This window comes from Erythranthe guttata, chromosome 8 (genome assembly GCF_056151865.1).
Source record: "Erythranthe guttata isolate IM_541 chromosome 8, IM_541, whole genome shotgun sequence".
Taxonomy (NCBI): Eukaryota; Viridiplantae; Streptophyta; class Magnoliopsida; order Lamiales; family Phrymaceae; genus Erythranthe; species Erythranthe guttata.
In genome coordinates, this window is record NC_142540.1 from 19504760 (window position 1) to 19529699 (window position 24940).

General features: G+C 35.9%; 4 protein-coding genes and 1 long non-coding RNA gene across 11 annotated transcripts; 2 read left to right on the forward strand and 3 right to left on the reverse strand.

The window, feature by feature from the left end:
* Positions 1 to 9963: 9963 nt before the first annotated feature.
* On the reverse strand, positions 9964 to 10878 carry LOC148768743 (G-type lectin S-receptor-like serine/threonine-protein kinase At1g11410). The gene has a single exon (XM_088821334.1). It carries the CDS (start codon positions 10810 to 10812, stop codon positions 9964 to 9966), a length of 849 nt encoding a protein of 282 aa, XP_088677460.1. The 5' UTR covers positions 10813 to 10878.
* Positions 10879 to 11211: 333 nt separating this feature from the next.
* On the reverse strand, positions 11212 to 14680 carry LOC148768744 (G-type lectin S-receptor-like serine/threonine-protein kinase At4g27290). The gene is made up of 7 exons (XM_088822256.1): positions 13019 to 14680; positions 12814 to 12948; positions 12567 to 12694; positions 12262 to 12472; positions 11935 to 12172; positions 11704 to 11854; positions 11212 to 11617 (listed from the first exon to the last, which is right to left on the reverse strand). The coding sequence occupies exons 1-7, from the start codon at positions 14298 to 14300 to the stop codon at positions 11309 to 11311; spliced, it is 2454 nt and encodes an 817-aa protein (XP_088678382.1). The 5' UTR covers positions 14301 to 14680; the 3' UTR covers positions 11212 to 11308.
* Positions 13858 to 23371, reverse strand: LOC105961846 (G-type lectin S-receptor-like serine/threonine-protein kinase At4g27290). 5 transcript variants are annotated; one of them, XM_088822254.1, is made up of 8 exons: positions 21856 to 23265; positions 21644 to 21778; positions 21400 to 21524; positions 21108 to 21318; positions 20758 to 20995; positions 20530 to 20680; positions 14944 to 15268; positions 13858 to 13992 (listed from the first exon to the last, which is right to left on the reverse strand). In XM_088822254.1, the coding sequence occupies exons 1-7, from the start codon at positions 23144 to 23146 to the stop codon at positions 14960 to 14962; spliced, it is 2460 nt and encodes an 819-aa protein (XP_088678380.1). In that variant the 5' UTR covers positions 23147 to 23265; the 3' UTR covers positions 13858 to 13992; positions 14944 to 14959. The 5 variants fall into 5 exon arrangements, with proteins under 5 accessions (XP_088678380.1, XP_088678379.1, XP_088678378.1 ...); XM_088822253.1 differs by having other exon boundaries at positions 13878 to 14002; XM_088822252.1 differs by lacking the exon at positions 13858 to 13992 and having other exon boundaries at positions 14816 to 15268; positions 21856 to 23327.
* Positions 16950 to 18856, forward strand: LOC148768745 (uncharacterized). 3 transcript variants are annotated; one of them, XR_016033248.1, is made up of 3 exons: positions 16950 to 17384; positions 17896 to 18133; positions 18259 to 18856. It is a non-coding gene; the product is annotated as an uncharacterized LOC148768745 (long non-coding RNA). The 3 variants fall into 3 exon arrangements; XR_016033249.1 differs by lacking the exon at positions 16950 to 17384 and having other exon boundaries at positions 17771 to 18133; positions 18259 to 18549; positions 18612 to 18856; XR_016033247.1 differs by lacking the exon at positions 16950 to 17384 and having other exon boundaries at positions 17771 to 18133; positions 18259 to 18796.
* LOC105961847 (chlorophyll a-b binding protein AB80, chloroplastic-like) lies at positions 19321 to 19841 on the forward strand. Its single transcript, XM_088822259.1, has one exon. It carries the CDS (start codon positions 19336 to 19338, stop codon positions 19714 to 19716), a length of 381 nt encoding a protein of 126 aa, XP_088678385.1. The 5' UTR covers positions 19321 to 19335; the 3' UTR covers positions 19717 to 19841.
* Positions 23372 to 24940: the final 1569 nt, after the last annotated feature.

Below are 24940 nucleotides of genomic sequence, written 5' to 3' on the forward strand. Positions count from 1 at the left end.
TACTCATCACACGGATCTCGTGGATTTTCGAAAATGGTATTTGTTGGGTGCTAAATACCAACACGCAAGTGCACGTATCGCAAACAAGTAATAAAGTGGACTCGTGAGAGTCGGATGTCGATCCCACAGGGAATACGCAAATTACCTAATCCTAAGTACCAAATTCTAACAATTATGATTTTTATCCAGCCTACGCAAGTTTGTCAAATTAAATCAATTAAACAACTAAACTAATTAAGAAAGCAAATAACACGGGAAAATATCAATTAAAACAGACCTAGAATTTTATCTTCCCCCTACGCAAGAATTGCTCACCCAAATTCCCTCAATTATGAAATTTATGATTCATGATTATTAACCCGAGACACTAATTTACTCATAACCCGCTGTCGCGTGTATTATGAGTCTATTATTCATAAACGATTCACTATATGTCTATGCAAACAAATTATGAATAAAGCATTAACTAACAAGTCTCGTAAATGGCTACCTAAGGTGATATCTGTATGTCTACGACACCACATGCAATTGACACACTCATCCGGTGAAAACTACTCGAAGGCTCTTCTACTTACCGTCTAATTATCAAAATAGCTCTGTCGAGTCAATCCCAATAATCACAGATAAAGCACATAAATTGATCGAGTTCATGCACTAACAATCATAACAAGTAGAAGAAATAATCATAAAATCATAATTGCATAATCTCAAGAAAACGGGTTCACCATCCCCACATAGGGTTCAAATAAAATCCTAGATTAAAAACTTAGCTACTCGTAATTCTTATGATAAGCAAAATAGAATGAATAAAATAAATAAGAAAAACTATGCTTGAGTCTTCGTTGATCTTCGTTCTTCGTGTTTTGTGGTGTAAAATTTCGTCCTTATGGTGTAGAGACATGTTGCTTTTATAGGCTTTTCTTGATAAGGAAGTAGTAGAAACCTAATAGGAATCAATTTCCGTCACTTTCCCCCATCAGGACTTGTTCTTCGATTTTCGCCATGTTGGAGTCCGAATTTTGGAATATTTTGTAAATAAGAATTGTAGCCCTTGAAATTAGCTTTCCAATGCCGCCAAAATCACCTAATTCGGAGTTCGTATGAGAGAGATATGCTCGAAATCGTGGACACTGTCAAAGCTGTGGCGAGATTCCTTCTTCCAATTTGATTTGTTTCCTTATTTGCAACTTTTTCCTTTCTTTTTGATCTTTTTTCCTTCATTGACACCTAATTCTCGTTTTTCACCTATAAAACACAAAATCAATCAATTAAAGCACAAATATAATTAAATCTAAACAAAAGATCCACGTAAAGTAAACGTATTGAGTGTAAAATCTACACTCAACACACCCCCAAACTTGAACTTTTGCTTGTCCTCAAGCAATCTCTAATCGTAAGCAAATAACTCAACTACCGCATCTTATCACATAGATTAATGACCAACCTCATGTTTTCAGAACTTGTAATTATAATGAAAATTCATAGGCATTCGCAAGCTCAAAATTCAAAAGCACTTAGTCACTTACCATAGCAAAAAACCACAAATCATGCAATTGCTTCAAGCATCCAATATTTGTAAATTAAAGATAGAAAAAAGTTATGCTTACATGTATATGTTTGACTCCAAATACTCACCAAAATATTCTACTCTACTAATATCGAACATTAAGCTATTGGGATCATTGGGGCTTTTTGGCTTTCAATTGTTAGGCTTTTTGGTTCGAGGTAGGAAATATGGTATATGTGGCTATTCTTCTTGAATTGAGGTGATTACGCCAAAATTTGAAATATAAGCGTTTGAAACAATGAAGTCACCTCTAAAGACTTTAATAAACTCGATTCTTAAGAGTTCAAAAGTCTCCACTTTTGCTCTTAAGACAATGGATCGAGCTTTCAAAACAATTCAACAACTAGTCCTTACTTCTCCCATCTAGTCTCTTCTTCTTCTCTTTTTTTTTTTTTTTTTTTTATATATATATATAGACACATATATATTTTTCTTCTTCTTTTTTTCTTCTCTATTTTTTTTCTTTTTTTTTTTCTCTCTCTCTTTTTTTTTCTTTTTTTTTTATTTTTTTTTTTTTCAGGGAAGAAGAAGAAGGACTTTATAAAAAAATTCAAGCGAACTCCAAGGGGTAATTTTTCAAGAATCTCCATCTATTCTACCTTATACACATTGGATAAAAGAAAGAACACCTTTTCTCCGAGGCTCAAATCAAGGTTTTAAGGAAAATTTCGATAAAAAGGTCGGCTTGAAAGGCTCAAACGGATCAAAGAAGGCCCAAATCATATCCCAAATCACTCACTACTCAATACTTCGTATCATAAATTTCCTAAGGTGAGGTCTAAAACCGAACATAGCATGATCTAACACAAATTAACTCCAAATTTAAAATACAAAACATTCAACCAAAACAATGCACAAAGTGTGATTCCTATCAATAATTCGTTTCTAAGTTCCGTTGAATCGAAAGCTAAACAAATATCTAATCATTATCACACAAAACAAGCAATCTCATCATCAAACATTGATCATCTCTCATAATTATAACTCATCGATCCATTCGACTCAAGCACATTTTTTTTTTTAAGAAAACAATAAATAAACGAGAAAAAAAAAAATCCTAAGGCATGCAAACTAAAAAATTAAAGCACATAAAAACAAGTAATTTTCCACCCCCAAACTTAAAATTTACATTGCCCTCAATGCAATTAGAACAAAGTTCAAGGATAGAATACACCTGAGTAGTCGGAAGGTCCTTCTCCGGGATGCACTCTTTGCTGTTCGTTTAATCCACATTTAACGTCCAATCCCTTAGTGTTTGACTTTCGACCTAAAAATTAAAACAAGATTAAATTATTAGTTTGCGCATGCTAAAATCCTAAGAAAAATAAAAATAAATAAAAATACGAAAATCGATAAATGCTTGGGTTGCCTCCCGAGAAGCGCTAAGTTTTAAGTCTTCAGCCAGACTTTGCTTCTTAAAACCGTTATGTCCAATCCAAAGCCTTGTAGATTGCGCATCCATCCATGAGCTCTATCACTTCAATTGCAACCAAGGCATGGATAGCATTGCAATATATCAGGATCCACCTTAGCTTGTAGTCTTTCTTGGTTGTAATCAATCGGTACGAAGCTAAGATGGGATCTTCATCACCCGCTCCCTCAAATCGGTACACAAAAACCTCACGTCCGCGTATAACCTCCACTTCAAACACATTCGTCTTCTCATCAACCTCTATTGATGCCTTCAAATCTACATTTAGATCAACGACAGGGTCCACAACTAGAATATCTTCAATCATTACATCCATCTCCTTCTTCTCTTGTTTTGAGACATCTTCATGGTTTAGCTCGATTGCCTTCTCAGATTCATCATGCTCAAGTGTCTTCGTAATTTCTATTTCTCTCATATCGACACTATTTTCTGGACTTGGAAGATTTTTCTCACCGCATGCTTCACCCGAATTTTCTTTGATATAACCATTACCGATTTCGTCTGGAATATTTTCAAGAGATTCAGATTTTAATTTGAGCGTCATTTCTTCCAGTTGTATCTCCATGTTTCGAAATGATGATTGAGTGGACTTCATGAATTCGGCAATGAGGGATACCAAATCAACTTGTTCATCAGTGGTCTGCTGCTGCTGCATTGGATAATAATTTTGAAAATCATCAAATTGTGGCTCTCTATGTTGAAACTCGTTCAAATCTTGATCTTGAAAGCTTTGCTCGTATAAGTTGTGGGTGTAAGTGTTCCGATAACCTCCGTTGGTAATTTCGTCGAAATTCGTCGCTGTTGGTGATACCCAACATTGATCGGAATAATGATTTCCACCACATGCTGAACAAAACGGAGGCATATCATAGGTGTTTTGGAGGTATTCGTCAGATGTAAGCCATTCATATCCCGTTTGAGGTGCCCGAACATTGTAACCAGACATGAAACAAAAACAACAAAAAATAAAAATTAAAAATAAAAATAAAAATAAAAATTAAATGGCTGAAGTAAGAAAAATTGCTCAAATTTGATATTAGAATAAATAGATAATTTAGCCGTATTCCCCGGCAACGGCGCCAAAAACTTGTTGGGTGCTAAATACCAACACGCAAGTGCACGTATCGCAAACAAGTAATAAAGTGGACTCGTGAGAGTCGGATGTCGATCCCACAGGGAATACGCAAATTACCTAATCCTAAGTACCAAATTCTAACAATTATGATTTTTATCCAGCCTACGCAAGTTTGTCAAATTAAATCAATTAAACAACTAAACTAATTAAGAAAGCAAATAACACGGGAAAATATCAATTAAAACAGACCTAGAATTTTATCTTCCCCCTACGCAAGAATTGCTCACCCAAATTCCCTCAATTATGAAATTTATGATTCATGATTATTAACCCGAGACACTAATTTACTCATAACCCGCTGTCGCGTGTATTATGAGTCTATTATTCATAAACGATTCACTATATGTCTATGCAAACAAATTATGAATAAAGCATTAACTAACAAGTCTCGTAAATGGCTACCTAAGGTGATATCTGTATGTCTACGACACCACATGCAATTGACACACTCATCCGGTGAAAACTACTCGAAGGCTCTTCTACTTACCGTCTAATTATCAAAATAGCTCTGTCGAGTCAATCCCAATAATCACAGATAAAGCACATAAATTGATCGAGTTCATGCACTAACAATCATAACAAGTAGAAGAAATAATCATAAAATCATAATTGCATAATCTCAAGAAAACGGGTTCACCATCCCCACATAGGGTTCAAATAAAATCCTAGATTAAAAACTTAGCTACTCGTAATTCTTATGATAAGCAAAATAGAATGAATAAAATAAATAAGAAAAACTATGCTTGAGTCTTCGTTGATCTTCGTTCTTCGTGTTTTGTGGTGTAAAATTTCGTCCTTATGGTGTAGAGACATGTTGCTTTTATAGGCTTTTCTTGATAAGGAAGTAGTAGAAACCTAATAGGAATCAATTTCCGTCACTTTCCCCCATCAGGACTTGTTCTTCGATTTTCGCCATGTTGGAGTCCGAATTTTGGAATATTTTGTAAATAAGAATTGTAGCCCTTGAAATTAGCTTTCCAATGCCGCCAAAATCACCTAATTCGGAGTTCGTATGAGAGAGATATGCTCGAAATCGTGGACACTGTCAAAGCTGTGGCGAGATTCCTTCTTCCAATTTGATTTGTTTCCTTATTTGCAACTTTTTCCTTTCTTTTTGATCTTTTTTCCTTCATTGACACCTAATTCTCGTTTTTCACCTATAAAACACAAAATCAATCAATTAAAGCACAAATATAATTAAATCTAAACAAAAGATCCACGTAAAGTAAACGTATTGAGTGTAAAATCTACACTCAACACACCCCCAAACTTGAACTTTTGCTTGTCCTCAAGCAATCTCTAATCGTAAGCAAATAACTCAACTACCGCATCTTATCACATAGATTAATGACCAACCTCATGTTTTCAGAACTTGTAATTATAATGAAAATTCATAGGCATTCGCAAGCTCAAAATTCAAAAGCACTTAGTCACTTACCATAGCAAAAAACCACAAATCATGCAATTGCTTCAAGCATCCAATATTTGTAAATTAAAGATAGAAAAAAGTTATGCTTACATGTATATGTTTGACTCCAAATACTCACCAAAATATTCTACTCTACTAATATCGAACATTAAGCTATTGGGATCATTGGGGCTTTTTGGCTTTCAATTGTTAGGCTTTTTGGTTCGAGGTAGGAAATATGGTATATGTGGCTATTCTTCTTGAATTGAGGTGATTACGCCAAAATTTGAAATATAAGCGTTTGAAACAATGAAGTCACCTCTAAAGACTTTAATAAACTCGATTCTTAAGAGTTCAAAAGTCTCCACTTTTGCTCTTAAGACAATGGATCGAGCTTTCAAAACAATTCAACAACTAGTCCTTACTTCTCCCATCTAGTCTCTTCTTCTTCTCTTTTTTTTTTTTTTTTTTTATATATATATATAGACACATATATATTTTTCTTCTTCTTTTTTTCTTCTCTATTTTTTTTCTTTTTTTTTTTCTCTCTCTCTTTTTTTTTCTTTTTTTTTTATTTTTTTTTTTTTCAGGGAAGAAGAAGAAGGACTTTATAAAAAAATTCAAGCGAACTCCAAGGGGTAATTTTTCAAGAATCTCCATCTATTCTACCTTATACACATTGGATAAAAGAAAGAACACCTTTTCTCCGAGGCTCAAATCAAGGTTTTAAGGAAAATTTCGATAAAAAGGTCGGCTTGAAAGGCTCAAACGGATCAAAGAAGGCCCAAATCATATCCCAAATCACTCACTACTCAATACTTCGTATCATAAATTTCCTAAGGTGAGGTCTAAAACCGAACATAGCATGATCTAACACAAATTAACTCCAAATTTAAAATACAAAACATTCAACCAAAACAATGCACAAAGTGTGATTCCTATCAATAATTCGTTTCTAAGTTCCGTTGAATCGAAAGCTAAACAAATATCTAATCATTATCACACAAAACAAGCAATCTCATCATCAAACATTGATCATCTCTCATAATTATAACTCATCGATCCATTCGACTCAAGCACATTTTTTTTTTTAAGAAAACAATAAATAAACGAGAAAAAAAAAAATCCTAAGGCATGCAAACTAAAAAATTAAAGCACATAAAAACAAGTAATTTTCCACCCCCAAACTTAAAATTTACATTGCCCTCAATGCAATTAGAACAAAGTTCAAGGATAGAATACACCTGAGTAGTCGGAAGGTCCTTCTCCGGGATGCACTCTTTGCTGTTCGTTTAATCCACATTTAACGTCCAATCCCTTAGTGTTTGACTTTCGACCTAAAAATTAAAACAAGATTAAATTATTAGTTTGCGCATGCTAAAATCCTAAGAAAAATAAAAATAAATAAAAATACGAAAATCGATAAATGCTTGGGTTGCCTCCCGAGAAGCGCTAAGTTTTAAGTCTTCAGCCAGACTTTGCTTCTTAAAACCGTTATGTCCAATCCAAAGCCTTGTAGATTGCGCATCCATCCATGAGCTCTATCACTTCAATTGCAACCAAGGCATGGATAGCATTGCAATATATCAGGATCCACCTTAGCTTGTAGTCTTTCTTGGTTGTAATCAATCGGTACGAAGCTAAGATGGGATCTTCATCACCCGCTCCCTCAAATCGGTACACAAAAACCTCACGTCCGCGTATAACCTCCACTTCAAACACATTCGTCTTCTCATCAACCTCTATTGATGCCTTCAAATCTACATTTAGATCAACGACAGGGTCCACAACTAGAATATCTTCAATCATTACATCCATCTCCTTCTTCTCTTGTTTTGAGACATCTTCATGGTTTAGCTCGATTGCCTTCTCAGATTCATCATGCTCAAGTGTCTTCGTAATTTCTATTTCTCTCATATCGACACTATTTTCTGGACTTGGAAGATTTTTCTCACCGCATGCTTCACCCGAATTTTCTTTGATATAACCATTACCGATTTCGTCTGGAATATTTTCAAGAGATTCAGATTTTAATTTGAGCGTCATTTCTTCCAGTTGTATCTCCATGTTTCGAAATGATGATTGAGTGGACTTCATGAATTCGGCAATGAGGGATACCAAATCAACTTGTTCATCAGTGGTCTGCTGCTGCTGCATTGGATAATAATTTTGAAAATCATCAAATTGTGGCTCTCTATGTTGAAACTCGTTCAAATCTTGATCTTGAAAGCTTTGCTCGTATAAGTTGTGGGTGTAAGTGTTCCGATAACCTCCGTTGGTAATTTCGTCGAAATTCGTCGCTGTTGGTGATACCCAACATTGATCGGAATAATGATTTCCACCACATGCTGAACAAAACGGAGGCATATCATAGGTGTTTTGGAGGTATTCGTCAGATGTAAGCCATTCATATCCCGTTTGAGGTGCCCGAACATTGTAACCAGACATGAAACAAAAACAACAAAAAATAAAAATTAAAAATAAAAATAAAAATAAAAATTAAATGGCTGAAGTAAGAAAAATTGCTCAAATTTGATATTAGAATAAATAGATAATTTAGCCGTATTCCCCGGCAACGGCGCCAAAAACTTGTTGGGTGCTAAATACCAACACGCAAGTGCACGTATCGCAAACAAGTAATAAAGTGGACTCGTGAGAGTCGGATGTCGATCCCACAGGGAATACGCAAATTACCTAATCCTAAGTACCAAATTCTAACAATTATGATTTTTATCCAGCCTACGCAAGTTTGTCAAATTAAATCAATTAAACAACTAAACTAATTAAGAAAGCAAATAACACGGGAAAATATCAATTAAAACAGACCTAGAATTTTATCTTCCCCCTACGCAAGAATTGCTCACCCAAATTCCCTCAATTATGAAATTTATGATTCATGATTATTAACCCGAGACACTAATTTACTCATAACCCGCTGTCGCGTGTATTATGAGTCTATTATTCATAAACGATTCACTATATGTCTATGCAAACAAATTATGAATAAAGCATTAACTAACAAGTCTCGTAAATGGCTACCTAAGGTGATATCTGTATGTCTACGACACCACATGCAATTGACACACTCATCCGGTGAAAACTACTCGAAGGCTCTTCTACTTACCGTCTAATTATCAAAATAGCTCTGTCGAGTCAATCCCAATAATCACAGATAAAGCACATAAATTGATCGAGTTCATGCACTAACAATCATAACAAGTAGAAGAAATAATCATAAAATCATAATTGCATAATCTCAAGAAAACGGGTTCACCATCCCCACATAGGGTTCAAATAAAATCCTAGATTAAAAACTTAGCTACTCGTAATTCTTATGATAAGCAAAATAGAATGAATAAAATAAATAAGAAAAACTATGCTTGAGTCTTCGTTGATCTTCGTTCTTCGTGTTTTGTGGTGTAAAATTTCGTCCTTATGGTGTAGAGACATGTTGCTTTTATAGGCTTTTCTTGATAAGGAAGTAGTAGAAACCTAATAGGAATCAATTTCCGTCACTTTCCCCCATCAGGACTTGTTCTTCGATTTTCGCCATGTTGGAGTCCGAATTTTGGAATATTTTGTAAATAAGAATTGTAGCCCTTGAAATTAGCTTTCCAATGCCGCCAAAATCACCTAATTCGGAGTTCGTATGAGAGAGATATGCTCGAAATCGTGGACACTGTCAAAGCTGTGGCGAGATTCCTTCTTCCAATTTGATTTGTTTCCTTATTTGCAACTTTTTCCTTTCTTTTTGATCTTTTTTCCTTCATTGACACCTAATTCTCGTTTTTCACCTATAAAACACAAAATCAATCAATTAAAGCACAAATATAATTAAATCTAAACAAAAGATCCACGTAAAGTAAACGTATTGAGTGTAAAATCTACACTCAACACACCCCCAAACTTGAACTTTTGCTTGTCCTCAAGCAATCTCTAATCGTAAGCAAATAACTCAACTACCGCATCTTATCACATAGATTAATGACCAACCTCATGTTTTCAGAACTTGTAATTATAATGAAAATTCATAGGCATTCGCAAGCTCAAAATTCAAAAGCACTTAGTCACTTACCATAGCAAAAAACCACAAATCATGCAATTGCTTCAAGCATCCAATATTTGTAAATTAAAGATAGAAAAAAGTTATGCTTACATGTATATGTTTGACTCCAAATACTCACCAAAATATTCTACTCTACTAATATCGAACATTAAGCTATTGGGATCATTGGGGCTTTTTGGCTTTCAATTGTTAGGCTTTTTGGTTCGAGGTAGGAAATATGGTATATGTGGCTATTCTTCTTGAATTGAGGTGATTACGCCAAAATTTGAAATATAAGCGTTTGAAACAATGAAGTCACCTCTAAAGACTTTAATAAACTCGATTCTTAAGAGTTCAAAAGTCTCCACTTTTGCTCTTAAGACAATGGATTCCACTTATCCTTTCTGGAATTCATTGTAAAACGTTTCAGCGAACCGGATTTCTCCATTGTCACTCTAGTGGAAATTGAGTTGTCGTAGGGTTCCACTACATATATCAGCCTCTCCTCATCGAAAACAAGTTGGGGTTTGAAAAGTCGATTGGGGAAGGGCAAAACCCCGCCGAAATAAAGGCCGTTCCAAATTCCGGTTCGGAAAACCTTCGTTTTCCCCCATCTGTAAACCACCATCTCCGGCAAACCATTATTCTCGATCCTGAAGAGAAACTCTCCCGGAGAAGGATCGTCGGAATTTCTCCACGACGTCAAACTCGCCTCTGCACCAGTAGTGACGTCATCCACCATCTTCATACCTGGCAGCCACGTGTCAGTCGGGTAATCGAAGCTCTGCCATATCCAAATTCCACTTGCCTTGTCGATAATAACCAAATTCCCAGTGTCTAAGAGCTGTAACACCGGAATTGACGCCACCGATGAAGAATTCCCCGACGACCAAATTACGATTTCGCCCCTGCGTATAACTAGGGTTTGATTACCAACTACGGTTAAGACTACTCCTTGTGGTTCTGCTATAGGGGTGTTCCGATTCGCAACCCAGACTACGATCTCCGGCGTGCTTTTATACCAAATCCCTAAGAAATAATTTCTGGATTTTCCCGGGGAGAAAAATCCGAGCTCGAAAATTAGGGTTTGTGAAATCAAAGTCTGCCCAGCTGCAATCGTTTGATCCGGAAAAAGCGTATCATTTCCGACACAGAATTTCCGAAAGATGGCGGGAAGAAGAAGAAGAGAACATAGGAATGTAGTGAAGAAGAAGAAAGGCGCCATTTTCGAACCAGATTTTATCTCTGTGGAAAAATAATATTTTGCCAACCACCATTTTCCTGCATGCTAATTGCTAGTTGCTAGTTGCTACCATACATTATTGAATTTCATCCAACTGTCATGAACAAGATATGTAAGACTTGGACTTTGACTTTGATTTGGTTTGGTGACTGTTTTTTTTTTCATTTATTTAAATCCAATTTTTTATTGTTAAAAAAAAAAAATCCATTTTTTTTATATTAAATCGCTTTTTTTTTCTTTTTAGATTGGAATTATAAATTTCAAATCATTCTAAAATTTTGAATTTAATTTTTTTTAGGGTAAATTCCACTTTCCCCCCTTGTACTTTGGTTGGATATCACTTTACCCCCTTGTACTCTCAATTGCATCGATTTGCATACCCGCGCACACGCACACACTGGGATTGAACCTCGGACCTCTCACCATCAAGAATGGGAGTGGTATCACTCAACCACGCATTGTATGTCCGAAAATTCCTCTATCTTGCCTCCAAATCCGTAATAGTTATTGTGTTACTATCAGATTTCGTACTTGGAGATGTACCACTTGTTACAGAGGTCGAACTTCTCTCGTAAAAAAACGCAGGCTCTTTCGGTTCAGGCAGAATAGCTCCATCGGTTCCCAACATGAAAACCACAGCTGGCATAACTGGCCTATCTTCTGCAAATTTCTGAACACACAAAAGCCCAACTTGTACGCATCTTTTCACTTGAGATTCATCGAGTGTCTCGTTTAAACTTTCATCCATGAGCTCCAGAGTCTTGTTTTCTCTCCACAGCAACCATGCCTGTCAAGATTAATACACATTAAGATCCTTAGTTTTCACGAAAATTGGACACTACTTTTAGTATTTGTAGGCAAGAAGAAAATTACATGTCCTAAAAGGTTATGGTAATGATCAGAGTAGTCAAAACCCCTATTCTTTTTCCCACTCACTATCTCTAACAATACCACCCCAAAGCTGAACACATCAGACTTCACCGAGAATTTCCCATCGATTGCGTACTCTGGAGCCATATACCCACTGCAGACAATTAACGGTCAATAAAATATATCAAAGAAGAATAAAAAAAAGATATTTGTTGGTATAGAAGAAAAGCTTACTATGTCCCAACAACTCTTTTTGTTCTAGCAACACTTTGATCTTCTCCGATAATTCTTGCTAATCCGAAATCTGAAATTTTCGGATTTAAGTTTCTATCGAGTGAAATGTTGCTTGTTTTGAGATCCCTATGGACGATCTTTAATCTGGAATCTCGATGGAGGTACAATATTCCTCTTGCAATTCCCATGATAATGTCATACCGCTTAAACCATGTCAAAACTGTCCTTCGATTTCGATCTGCACATGATTGAATTATCTTTTGAGATTTAAGCTATTGCATATTCAGTACATACAAAAGAACTAAATGAGGGTATATTAGCCAGTACCGAAAACAAAATAGTCCAGACTTTTGTTCTGCAAGTATTCGTAGATTAGCATTCTTTCCTCTCCTTCAATGCAGCATCCCAAAAGTCTGACGAGGTTTCTATGCTGAAGCTTGGCAATCGATGTAACTTCATTTTTGAACTCTTCAAGACCCTGACTTGAAGATCTTGACAACCTTTTAACTGCTATTTCTTCTTCTACCGACAAGTTACCCTGTTTATGCATGGTGGTAGCTGTAAGAGTCGGAATGCCAAAATAAATAGTTTATTTTCTTAATCTAATTAGCTACTCCGATGTACTACCTTACCTTGTAAACAGGACCAAACCCTCCTTCTCCAATTACATTTTCTGTGGAGAAATTGTTTGTTGCAGCCACAATAGTTGCCAACTTTAGTATAGGCAATTCTAGATCATCACCGTCGTCCTTTTTGGCAGCTGCGAGGGTAAAAACATAAACAGCAACAATGTCTCATGCTCTACGTCAAATGCATGTTTTCAACATGAAGACAAGAATTTATTTTTTTCGATTTGCACAAGTTCAAAACTTATGTTACCTCGTCTCTTTTGCCTTGTCATGAAGAGTATAGCTCCATTGATAAAGCCGGAGATAAGAGCTCCAGCAGCAATTGATATCAGTATTATCTTCATAGGCGTTTCATTCTCCTTCTCCTTTAAATCGATGCTACCATCTAGAAAACCAACATCAGATTCTGTATTCAAGAATATTCCAGTATATATTTACGCAATTGATAGTATTACCTAGTTCCGAAGTTGGTAACCGAATGTGGATGATTTGCTTCGTACCTACAGGAGGATGTTCTCTGATATCAATTAGGTCACCAAACCACATCAAGCATCCACGCCCTCCATCAGTTATGATCGGATTAGCATACGCACTGCAATTGCAGTTTCTTAAGCACTGAGCTCTGCATTCACCGAGGCTCATGCTACTATTCAACCAATAATCCAACATATCCGGATATTTCGCCCTTTTAACTTCAAGAAAACCATCTCCATTGCTCTTGCAATTCAACGGCTTAATCCTAGTGCACCCACCGGACCAATCTTCGTAATTCCAATCTTTTTCGGATTTCGGCGAAAACCCTTTAAAACACTCGCATATTACAAGTTGCTCGATTCTGCAGATAGCATTAGGACCACACGTACCATATTCATCACATGGATCTCGTGGAATCACGTTCATAGAATTCCACTTGTCCTTTCCCGCATTCAAAGTGTAGCGCTTGAGCAAACCGGATGTCTCTAGTGTTAGTCTTGAGATAAACGAGTTGTCGTTTGGTCCGTATGGTCCTAGTACAGATATCAACTTGTCTCCCTTGAAAGCTAGCACAGGTTTGTGCATGGGATTTTGACTGGGTATTACACCATCGAAGTAAACCCCGTTATACTTTCCTACTCGAAAAGTTTTCCTTGTACCGTTGAAGAGTACAGTCTCAGGCAAACCTTGGTTTACGATCCTGTAAGTAAAATCTCCAGAGGAAGGATCATCTGAATTTTTCCATGATGTGAAGTACTTGTCCAAACCAGCTTCCACATCATTCACCATTTTCATACCTGGTAACCATGTGTCAGTTGGGTAATCGAAGCTCTGCCATATCCAAATTCCGCTTGCCTTGTCGATAATAACCAAATTTCCAGTGTCTAAGAGCTGTAAAATCGGGTTGGATGCCACCGATGAAGAATTCGATGAAGACCAGATTACGGTTACGCCCCTGCGTATAACTAGAGTTTGATTACCAACTATGGTTATGAGTACTCCTTGTGGTTCTGTTATAGGGGTGTTTCGGTTTGCAACCCAAACTACGATATCTGGTGTGTTTCTATACCAAATCCCTAAGAAATGATATCTGGACTTTCCTGGTGAGAAAAATCCGAACTCGAAAATTTGGGTTCGGGAAATCAATGTTTGCCCAACTACAATTGTTTGATCTGGAAATAGTGTATCTATTCCAACAGAGAACTTCAAAGGGGTGATGGAAAGTAGTAAACAGAGAAATGGAGTGAACAAGAAACTCCTCATTTTCTGAATCAGATATTACCTTTGTGGACAATAGATTCTGCTTTGGAAAGAAATCGAGATTTAAATTTGAGTGCTGTTATATGGAGTTCCAAAGTGTGAAGAAGATATGTGTGAAGACTGAAGACTGAAGACTGAAGACTGTTATTAAATAGTTCTGGAGATTCAAAGTTGTCAATAATGAACTCTTAAATTCTAGTACATGGTCAGCACAAGAACACATGTGTTAGTCAAAGTGTAATAATTCATGTATCCGCAGTTGCATGCATTCAAGTTCCTCCGAATTATAGCAGACCAAAGAAATGATATGTGAACAAACTTAAAGCAAAACTAAATGTATCATGTGGAAATGGCCTCTCAGAAAAAATAATAGATAAAAATAAAATTTTCTGTTCCCCTTTTTTTTGCTGACATCAAGAGAAACTAGTTACAGTCCCCAATTCATTGTGTCGATCATGTGACCTTTTTTTGAAAATTCATTTGCTTGATCAAATTTATTCCGAGACTCTAAATACCCATTTAGAATTATATATATTCATTTTTTCGACAAAAAACGGTGTTATAAATGATTTACAAGACACATTGATGGTTCGTCAAATATATACGTTTATTGAGTTAAAAAGATACAAAGTGAGAAATTTTGTACCATGTCTGAAACTTCCTCATCTTGCCTCCAAATCGGTGATGGTCATTGTGTTGCTATCTGATTTCATACGCGGAGATGTACCATTTGTTACAGAGCTCGAACTCCTCTCGTAAAAAAATGCAGGCTCTTTCGGCTCGGGCAGAATAGCTCCATCAGTTCCCAACATGAAAAGCACAGACGACATAATTGGCCTATCTTCTGCAAATTTCTGAACACACAATAGTCCAACTTGTACACATCTTTTCACTTGAGATTCGATGAATGTTTCGTTTAAAATTTCATCCATGAGCTCCAGAGTCTTGTCCTCTTTCCATAGCAAAAATGCCTGTCAAGATTGAATGTGTATTAATCTTGACAGGCGTGGTTGTTGTGGAAAGAAGACAAGTTTATGGAGCTGATGGATGAAAGTTTAAACGAAACATTCGTCGAATCTGAACTGAAAAGATGCGTACAAGTCGGGCTATTGTGCGTTCAGAAATTTGCAGAAGATAGGCCGGTTATGTCGTCTGTGCTTTTCATGTTGGGAACTGATGGAGCTATTCTGCCCGAGCCGAAAGAGCCTGCATTTTTTTACGAGAGGAGTTTGAACCCTATTACAAGTGTTTCATCACCAAGTATGAAATCGGATAATAACACAATGACTATTACCGATTTGGAGGCGAGATAAAGGAGTTTCGGACATGACCCCTTGTATCCTTTTAACTCGATATATGTCGTAAGTTCATAACTAATGTGTATGTATGTATTTGATTAACCAACAATGTGTGTGAGTGGTACCAATCTCATTCTTGATGGTGAGATCCAAATCGGCTTAATTTCACGTTGCTCTCTCGAAATGTACCATTTTCGCACTTTGCCACCCCGGAAATAATTGATGGCATTGTACACCCTCAAAACATGTTTAATCGTTCAAGTTGTGCACCCTACTTTATTTTTTGGCTAGAATTTCCATCATTGAGCTATTTTCTGATTGTCAACTGAGCCATTTTCGCTCGAAAATACATTTGCATTTTGTACCCCGAAGGAAAAAAAAAACATTTGAATAGAGACCATGTTTACGATCATAAATTAAATCAACGACGGAAAATTATAATCGGAAAAATAGACTATGGTGCATTTTGAATGATTAAACATGTTTTGATGGTGCAAAGTGCCATAAAATATTTCGAGAGTGCAAAGTGTCATAAAAAATTTTCCCTTGTCGCGTGGTTGTTGCTCTGATGCTAACATAACAAATACCAGTGGCCTTTTACTACACCATCCTAGGGGTGGGAACGAGCCGAGCTCGAGCCGAGCTCGGCTCTTTTGGCCAGCTCGAGTCCATGTTCCCGAGCTCGAGCTCGAGCTCATCGAGCCAATTTTTTTTGACTCGAGCTCGAGCTCGAGCTCAGGCTTATTAATTTTTTTTTTATAATTTTCTTTTTTATTATTATTATTTAATTTTTTTATTAAAATTATTTTTTTTTATTAGAAATTATTCATAGGAAAATAAAAAAAAAGTTATAAAATAAATAATGAACTCTAGTTATATATATTTTTTATTTTTTCTATTATTATTATTATTATTATAATATTTTATATAATTATGAATTATTTAAGTAATATAGATTTGTTTCTATTTAAATGCTAGATATATTTATTATTATAGACTATTTACTATTTAGTTAATAATAATAATAATATATATATTTTACAACTATATATATGTACATCTCCCCACTTTGTCCTACTTAATTTATTTTCTCTTTTTTTTTGGCACTCCAGACCTAGAAACGACGCCGTTTTATTTTCCTCATCCAATCATACGCCAGATTTCTTTTCTTTTCCTTTTATTTTCAACCAGGTCGAACCATTTTGTTTGTTGAATATGTTAATAATATTGAACTTCTTTCTTTTTGACATGTTTTTTATTTCGCTATGTTAGAAGATTGTGGGTTTGATCAGTTATTATTTGTTAGTATATGTTTAATTTATGTGTAACTTTGGATATGATATGGCATGGTACAATTTTATTGAATTTTTCTTTTTTTATTTATTTATTTATTATATCTTACGATTCGACGAGCGATAATTTTGAATTTCTAGAATTTTGGAGTTTTCTGGTTGGTTAAATTCAATTTGTCTTTGGAAAATCTCAATGAAGGGGAAACACAATAAGATCTGTTTAATAATATGATGAAACTATTTTTGCTGTTGTGATATCCTGTGCAAAATATATATTTATTTTGGATATATTTTGCCTTTGTTTGCATCTCTATTTTATTTTTCATTGCCAGCAACAAGTTTATGTTTTCGTGATTTTGATACCAACTAATTTTGAATTGCAGGGTTTAATTTGTGAATAGTGTTACTATGGACCTGCACCATTCCACGATAATATTGCTTCTTGGATTTCTGCACAAAACCGTAATTTATCGTCCTATGTTCAGACAGGGGACAAGGTACATTGATTTTAGTTTTAACCGTACTACCTTAGTTATTTTGATTTGCACCTGAGATCATTAGAATTTGCTATCTTTTTAAACGTAAGTTGCGTTTATTGGAAATCATCAGTGAATCCTATCGGATAATTGTTCCAAATCCTATCGGATAATTGTTCCAGATAGGATCATCCAGCAGAGGTAAAATGTAATTTTGTTTTGGAAATTTTATTGGTATTATTTTTCGCTTTCAAGAATCCACTCTGCTTTAAAGATGAACATTTTCATCAAGTTTTTCTCTACGAGAATTTTTAGAAAAATGTCATAATATTGTTATTATTTCTCTAAGATTTGATTGTATTCTTTGTTTGTGAATTTGCAAATTTGTATATTGTAGTACCGATCAAGGTAGGTGTATGTCAACTGATTTTGAGGTTCGAGGGGCCACATCGGATTTTTCCCAAGCAGATACAAATGCTCTTTCACAATATTATTTCATGCTTTCATGAGTTTTTTTCTCATGGTCTACTAGGGACTGTTATACAAAGATTGTGGGTTGGTATACAGAGAATTAATGCACCAGGTTTCACATTTCGGGTTTCATATTGTCTCTTTTAGATTTATTTTCTTTTTCATTACACGGAGTTTATTGACAGCTGAATAGTGCTGGACAGTTACAAAATGTAGCAACTTCCTTACTGGAGTTTTGGAACTCAGTGGACGCAACAATGAAAGAGCATGGCAGGCTTTCTGTTGAGATCATTAATTATGTGAGTCGAGAGTTTTTGCTTTAAGGGGAACAATATGGTTCTTCTTTTTTACTTTTTTGCTTTATTTTGTTATGTCCAACACATATACAATTGCGTATCAGACTATTTTGATATTCATCTGGCAGGTCAAAGTTGAAATTTCTCGACCGTGTTAGATGGAAGGCACCAAAATGAAGGAACTCGTTTAAAAAAGGTAAGGCAAATTTAGAATATATTCGTAGTAGGCCACAATTGGTTCAAAAAATAACCTGTTTGGGTAAATTCTTTACGCACTTTTTCTTTGTCTTTCTTTCGTTGTTTTTGGTGCGTAATCTGTTTGCAACTTTTTTTTTCAATTGGAGAGGGGCAGTTTGGTCTCAGTTCCAGCAGAGCATTGCACATCTATCTTTTTCTTCAAGTCGTATCTCTCTGATAAGGTATTAGATTAATTTTTTTGGGGCCTCTTTCACAATTATTTCATTGTTTTTATTTTCTGCAGGTGCTGTCTATTGTATGCCTCCCATGGTAGTGCAGAGTCTTTTAATATATGATGTTGTCCTACAATGCTATTCAAATATTTTTTGTCGTAATCTTATGCACTTGTATAAGTTGAACAAATCTGTGTTTAGTTAGGCAACACTTATTCAAATTCATATAAATGCATCTCCCGACTTTTTTTTTTAACTATGCAACATGTCGAATACACACGGGCACCGCGCCTTGCGCGGTGCTCCATACCTAGTATATATATATATATATATATATATATATATATATATATATATATATATATATATATATATATATATATATGTAAAAAGAAAAAAGAAAAAAAAAATAGAAGGCAGCTCGCGAGCCGGCTCGCGAGCTGTCGAACAACTAATTTTGGGCTCGAGCTCGAGCTCGTCCGAAGCTCGAGCTTTTTTCGAGCCGGCGCGTCGAGTTCGCGAGCCGGCTCGGCTCGTTTACCACCCCTACACCATCCTAAATTCCTTGAATTTTACCCGTTGATTCGGAAAGTTCCACGTCACTCGATTTGAATTTTGAAAAAACTATTTAATATTCACCAGACTTTTTACACAATAACTAACAGAAAGACAGTCAAAAGTCTTTACATACATCTTCTTCTTCACACTCAACCATGGAATTTCATATCACACTACTCAAATTCAATCTTCATTCACAAAGCCATTTGGTTCAAAGCCGGGTCGCAAATCTTCAATATGGGCGGGCTCGACTATCTGGGCAACCCGAGTTTGGTCCACGCGCAAAGCATCTTGGCGATATGGGCGACCCAAGTTCTTCTGATGGGAGCCGTTGAGGGCTACCGTATTGACGGTGGGCCCCTCGGTGAAGTGGTGGACCCGTTGTACCCGGGTGGAAGTTTTGACCCGTTGGGTCCTGCTGAGGACCCGGAAGCTTTTGCGGAGCTCAAGGTAAAGGAACTCAAGAACGGCAGACTTGCAATGTTCTCAATGTTTGGATTCTTTGTTCAAGCCATTGTTACGGGTAAGGGTCCGTTGGAGAATCTTGCGGATCATCTAGCCGACCCGGTTAACAACAATGCTTGGTCTTATGCCACAAACTTTGTTCCCGGAAAGTGAGATTGTAATTCAAAAAATTCTGATTGTGAAGTCGAAATTGTGATTAGGTTTTTCGGGCATTTATACGTGGTCGACACAAAAATAAAATGTTAATATCAGGGACATGTCGATAACTTGAGTCATTAACTGAAGAAATTTCTCATGTTTGGAGAGCTTTACCAGTCGTTCGGAAATCTATAAAACCGTAGTTACATGCATTCAAGTTCCTCCAAATTATAGACTACATAATGATATGTGAACAAACTTAAAGCAAAACTAATTTAGTATAAGACTCCAAATAACCATAGAATTACACACACACACACACACACACACACACACACGCACACACTCACTGGGATTGAACCTCGGACCTCTCACCATCAAGCATGGGAGTGGTATCACTCAACCACGCATTGTATGTCCGAAAATTCCTCTATCTTGCCTCCAAATCAGTAATAGTCATTGTGTTACTATCGGATTTCGTACTTGGCGATGTACCACTTGTTACAGAGCTCGAACTTCTCTCGTAAAAAAACGCAGGCTCTTTCGGTTCAGGCAAAACAGCTCCATCAGTTCCCAACATGAAAACCACAGCTGGCATAACCGGCCTATCTTCTGCAAATTTCTGAACACACAATAGCCCAACTTGTACACATCTTTTCACTTGAGATTCGACGAATGTCTCGTTTAAACTTTCATCCATCAACTCCAGAGTCTTGTCCTCTTTCCATAGCAACCATGCCTGCCAAGATTAATACACATTACGATCCTTAATTTGTCTTTAAAATAGAAAACTTTTTTTTAGTATTTGTAGATGGGAAAAAATATTACATTTCCCAACAGGGTATAATAGTTATGACAGTTGTTGAAACCTTTGTTCTTTCTCCCACTCACTATCTCTAACAATACCACTCCCAAGCTAAATACATCAGACTTCACCGAGAATTTCCCATCAATTGCGTATTCCGGAGCCATATACCCACTGCATAAATAGTTCAATCACAATGGTCTTTTTTAAAAAAAAAATAATATGTTTTGTTGAGATAAAAGAGCTCTTACTAGGTCCCGACAACTCGTTTTGTTCTAGCAATAGATTGATCTTCTCCAAAGGCTCTTGCTAAGCCAAAATCTGAAATTTTCGGATTTAAATTTGCATCTAGTAGAATATTGCTCGTTTTGAGATCTCGATGGATAATCTTCAATCTGGAATCCTGGTGGAGGTACAACAGTCCCCTTGCGATTCCCATGATAATATCGAAACGCTTAGGCCATGTCAAAATCGTTCTTCTATTTTGATCTACACATGATTGAATACCTTATGAGATTTAAGCTCTTCCAGATTCGATTGCACTGAACTGAAGGGAATTTTCAAGAAAAAAACAACTAAATGAGGGTATATTAGGCTGTACCGAAAACAAAACAATCCAGACTTTTATTTTGTAGGTATTCGTAGATTAGCATTCTTTCCTCTCCTTCAATGCAACATCCCAAAAGCCTGACAAGATTTCTATGTTGAAGCTTGGCAATCAAAAGTACTTCGTTTTTGAACTCTTCAATACCCTGACTTGAAGATGTTGACAATCTTTTAACGGCTATTTCTTCTTCTGCTGACAAATTGCCCTGTTTATGCATAGTAGAATAAGAGTCAAGACGCCAAACAGTTGTTTTTTGTGTTTACATTACTCTAATGTAATACATTACCCTGTAAACAGAACCAAATCCTCCTTCTCCAATTATGTTTTCTGTGGAGAAATTGTTTGTTGCAGCCACAATAGTTTCCAGCTTGAATATAGGCAATTCTAGATCATCACCATCATTCTTTTTTGCTGATGTGAGGGTAAAAAAACAGCAATAATGTCTCATGCTCTACGTCAAATGCATGTTTTTAACATGAATCGTAGATTTTTTGTTCAATTCTATTGCAAAAGTACAAAGCTTTTGTTACCTAGTGTCTTTCGTCTTGTCATGAAAAGCATACCTCCATTGATAATGCCCGAGACAAAAACTCCAGCAGCAATTGATATCAGTATTAGCTTTGCAGGACTTTTCTTCTCCTTCTCCTCTAAATCGGTGCTGCCATCTACAAAACGAACACACCAACTAACAATCAGGACTTTTGAAAATCGGATTACAGAACAAACAGATCTCATTACTTACCTAGTTCTGAAGCTGGTAATCGAATATAGATGACTTGCTTAATATCTGCAGCAAGATTTTCTTTAATATCAACGAGCTCTCCGAACCACAACAAGCATCCATGGCTTTCGTTAGTTATGTACGGATTAGCATATGCAGTGCAATTACAGTTTCTTAAGCACCGAGCACGGCATTCATCGAGGCTCATGCCCGTGTTTAAGAAAAACTTCAACATATCAGGATATTTCACCCTTCTAAACTCAAGAAAACCATCTCCATTATTACAATTCAACGGCGTAACTCTACTGCATCCATCTGACCAATCTTGATGGTCCCAATCTTTTTGTGATTTCGGTGCAAAACCCTTAAAACACTCGCATCTTACCGGTTTGTCAACTCTGCAGATGCCATAAGGACCACACTGATTATACTCATCACACGGATCTCGTGGATTTACGAAAACGGTATTCCACTTATCCTTTCTGGAATTCATCGTAAAACGTTTCAGCGAACCGGATTTCTCCATTGTCACTCTAGTGGAAATTGAGCTGTCGTAGGCTTCCACTACATATATCAGCCTCTCTCCATCGAAACCAAGTTGGGGTTTGAAAAGTCGATTGGGGAAGGGCAAAACGCCGCCGAAGTAAAGCCCGTTCCAAATTCCGGTTCGGAAAACCTTTGTTTTCCCCCATCTGTAAACCACCATCTCCGGCAAACCATTATTTTCGATCCTGAAGAGAAACTCTCCCGGAGAAGGATCGTCGGAATTTCTCCACGACGTCAAACTCGCCTCTGCACCAGCTTCCACGTCATCCACCATCTTCATACCTGGCAGCCACGTGTCAGTCGGGTAATCGAAGCTCTGCCATATCCAAATTCCACTTGCCTTGTCGATAATAACCAAATTTCCAGTGTCTAGGAGCTGCAACACCGGAATTGACGCCACCGATGAAGAATCCTCCGACGGCGACCAAATTACGATTTCGCCCCTGCGTATAACTAGGGTTTGATTACCAACTACGGTTAAGACTACTCCTTGTGATTCTGTTACAGGAGTGTTCCGATTCGCAACCCAGACTACGATCTCCGGTGTGCTTTTATACCAAATCCCTAAGAAATAATTTCTGGATTTTCCAGGGGAGAAAAATCCGAGCTCGAAAACTAGGGATTCGGAAATCAAAGTTTGCCCAACTACAATCGTTTGATCCGGAAAAAGCGTATCAATTCCAACACAGAATTTCCGAAAGATGGCGGGAAGAAGAAGAAGAGAACAGAGGAATGTAGTGAAGAAGAAGAAGAAGAAAGGCGCCATTTTCGAACCAGATTTTATCTCTGTGGAAAAATTTATTTTTCGCCAACCACCATTTTACTACATGCTACCATACATTATTATGATCAAGAAAAAAATCAAACACGAAAAATCTGACTACTGAACTGAATTTTCATCCATCTGTGTCAACATGATATGCAAGACTTTGGACTTTTGACTTTTTTAATGACTCTTTTTTTTCACATTTATTTAAATCCAATTTTTTATATTTTAAAAAAATGGAGTGCTCCGTTTTCAATCCTTTCAAATAATGGGATTATTTTAGAGACTCTCGTTTCGAAAATATATATAACTAACTATCATGTTGTTTATACCTTAGCGTAAACCTTCTCCATTTGAATGATAATTTGACATACCCCTAGTTTATTCTGAAATATTCAGAATACTATTTTAAATCAATTTTAAACTCTAGCCCCCAAGGTCTCTAATCGACGATATTACTTCCTAGAGTCATAACTCTGTCTCCGGTTGTTGGAATTCGATGGTTCAACTATTGTTGGATTTCTCTCGTCGAGCTCATTCTTTTGGTAGTTATTTCATTCAGTTTGGAGGGTTGGATCTGTTTCTGCAATTCTTTTTAGTCGGTGTATTTCGACGACGGTTGTCTTATCGGCCAGAGGTGTAATTTGTTTTTCGTCAGTCGGAATTTGACGGGCTACCCACCGTTGGATTCCTCTCGTCGGGATCTATATTTTAATGTAAATTTCATTCATTTTTATATTTTCAAATTTATTTATATATTTTTTTTGCATTTATGAGCGCAGAATCTTGGGTTGTTAGCGACGGCTAGAGTTTTGGTATGATGCGCTTGGGGTGAGAAGTCGTTGACGGTTTGATCTAAAATTCGCAGCTATGGCCTCTCTTTCTCTATCTCTCAATCTCTTAGTGTTTGTTGTTTTTTGAGTGTTTTAATATTTCTTTAATTTTTGTTGATTTGCACTAAAATAATTTCTTTTGTTTTGATTTTACAACTGTAGCTTAATGAATGTCATTGATCATTTCCTTGAAGGTGTCAAATTTTTTGGTTGAAGTTGCATCTGCTTTGTTCAACAGACTGTATACATTATTGTACATTATTATACATTACTATAGTAACATGTAGTTACATATGCATATATTTATGTATTTTTGATTTGTATTTTATTGGTTATGAGTTGATTTGTAATATAAATATTGAAATTTGTAAATTTTTGTTGATGGCATTTATAAATTTCTTTTGTAGCCAGTATTCGTGTGTGTATAATTGATCGACTAAAAATATGCGGTAAAAAAAAAAAAAAGAACATAACTACGCATTGATAGTTTACGACAGTTACATGTAGTTATTTTCAGTACAGTAAACATATTGATTTGAAAAAAAAAAAAAATTAAAATAATTAAAACAATTAAAAAAACTAATATATATATATATATATATATATATATATATATATATATATATATATTGATTTGAAAAAAAAAATTAAAATAATTAAAACAATTAAAAAAACTAATATATATATATATATATATATATATATATATATATATATATATATATATATATATATATATATTATACAGGTTTATTAAAAAAAAATAATAATAATAAATAAATCAGCGAAATGATAAATGCAGGACCAGAAATGTTGAATGAGTTTGGCTCAAAATTGCATACAAAGAAAGTATAGTACTTTTGCTTCTCCAGCAAAATGTCAAATGATGATTTAAGTTTGGGTTTATCCCTAGTTTATTTGGTGGCTAGGGGATGTAAAATAACACCTTCAAATAATTCTA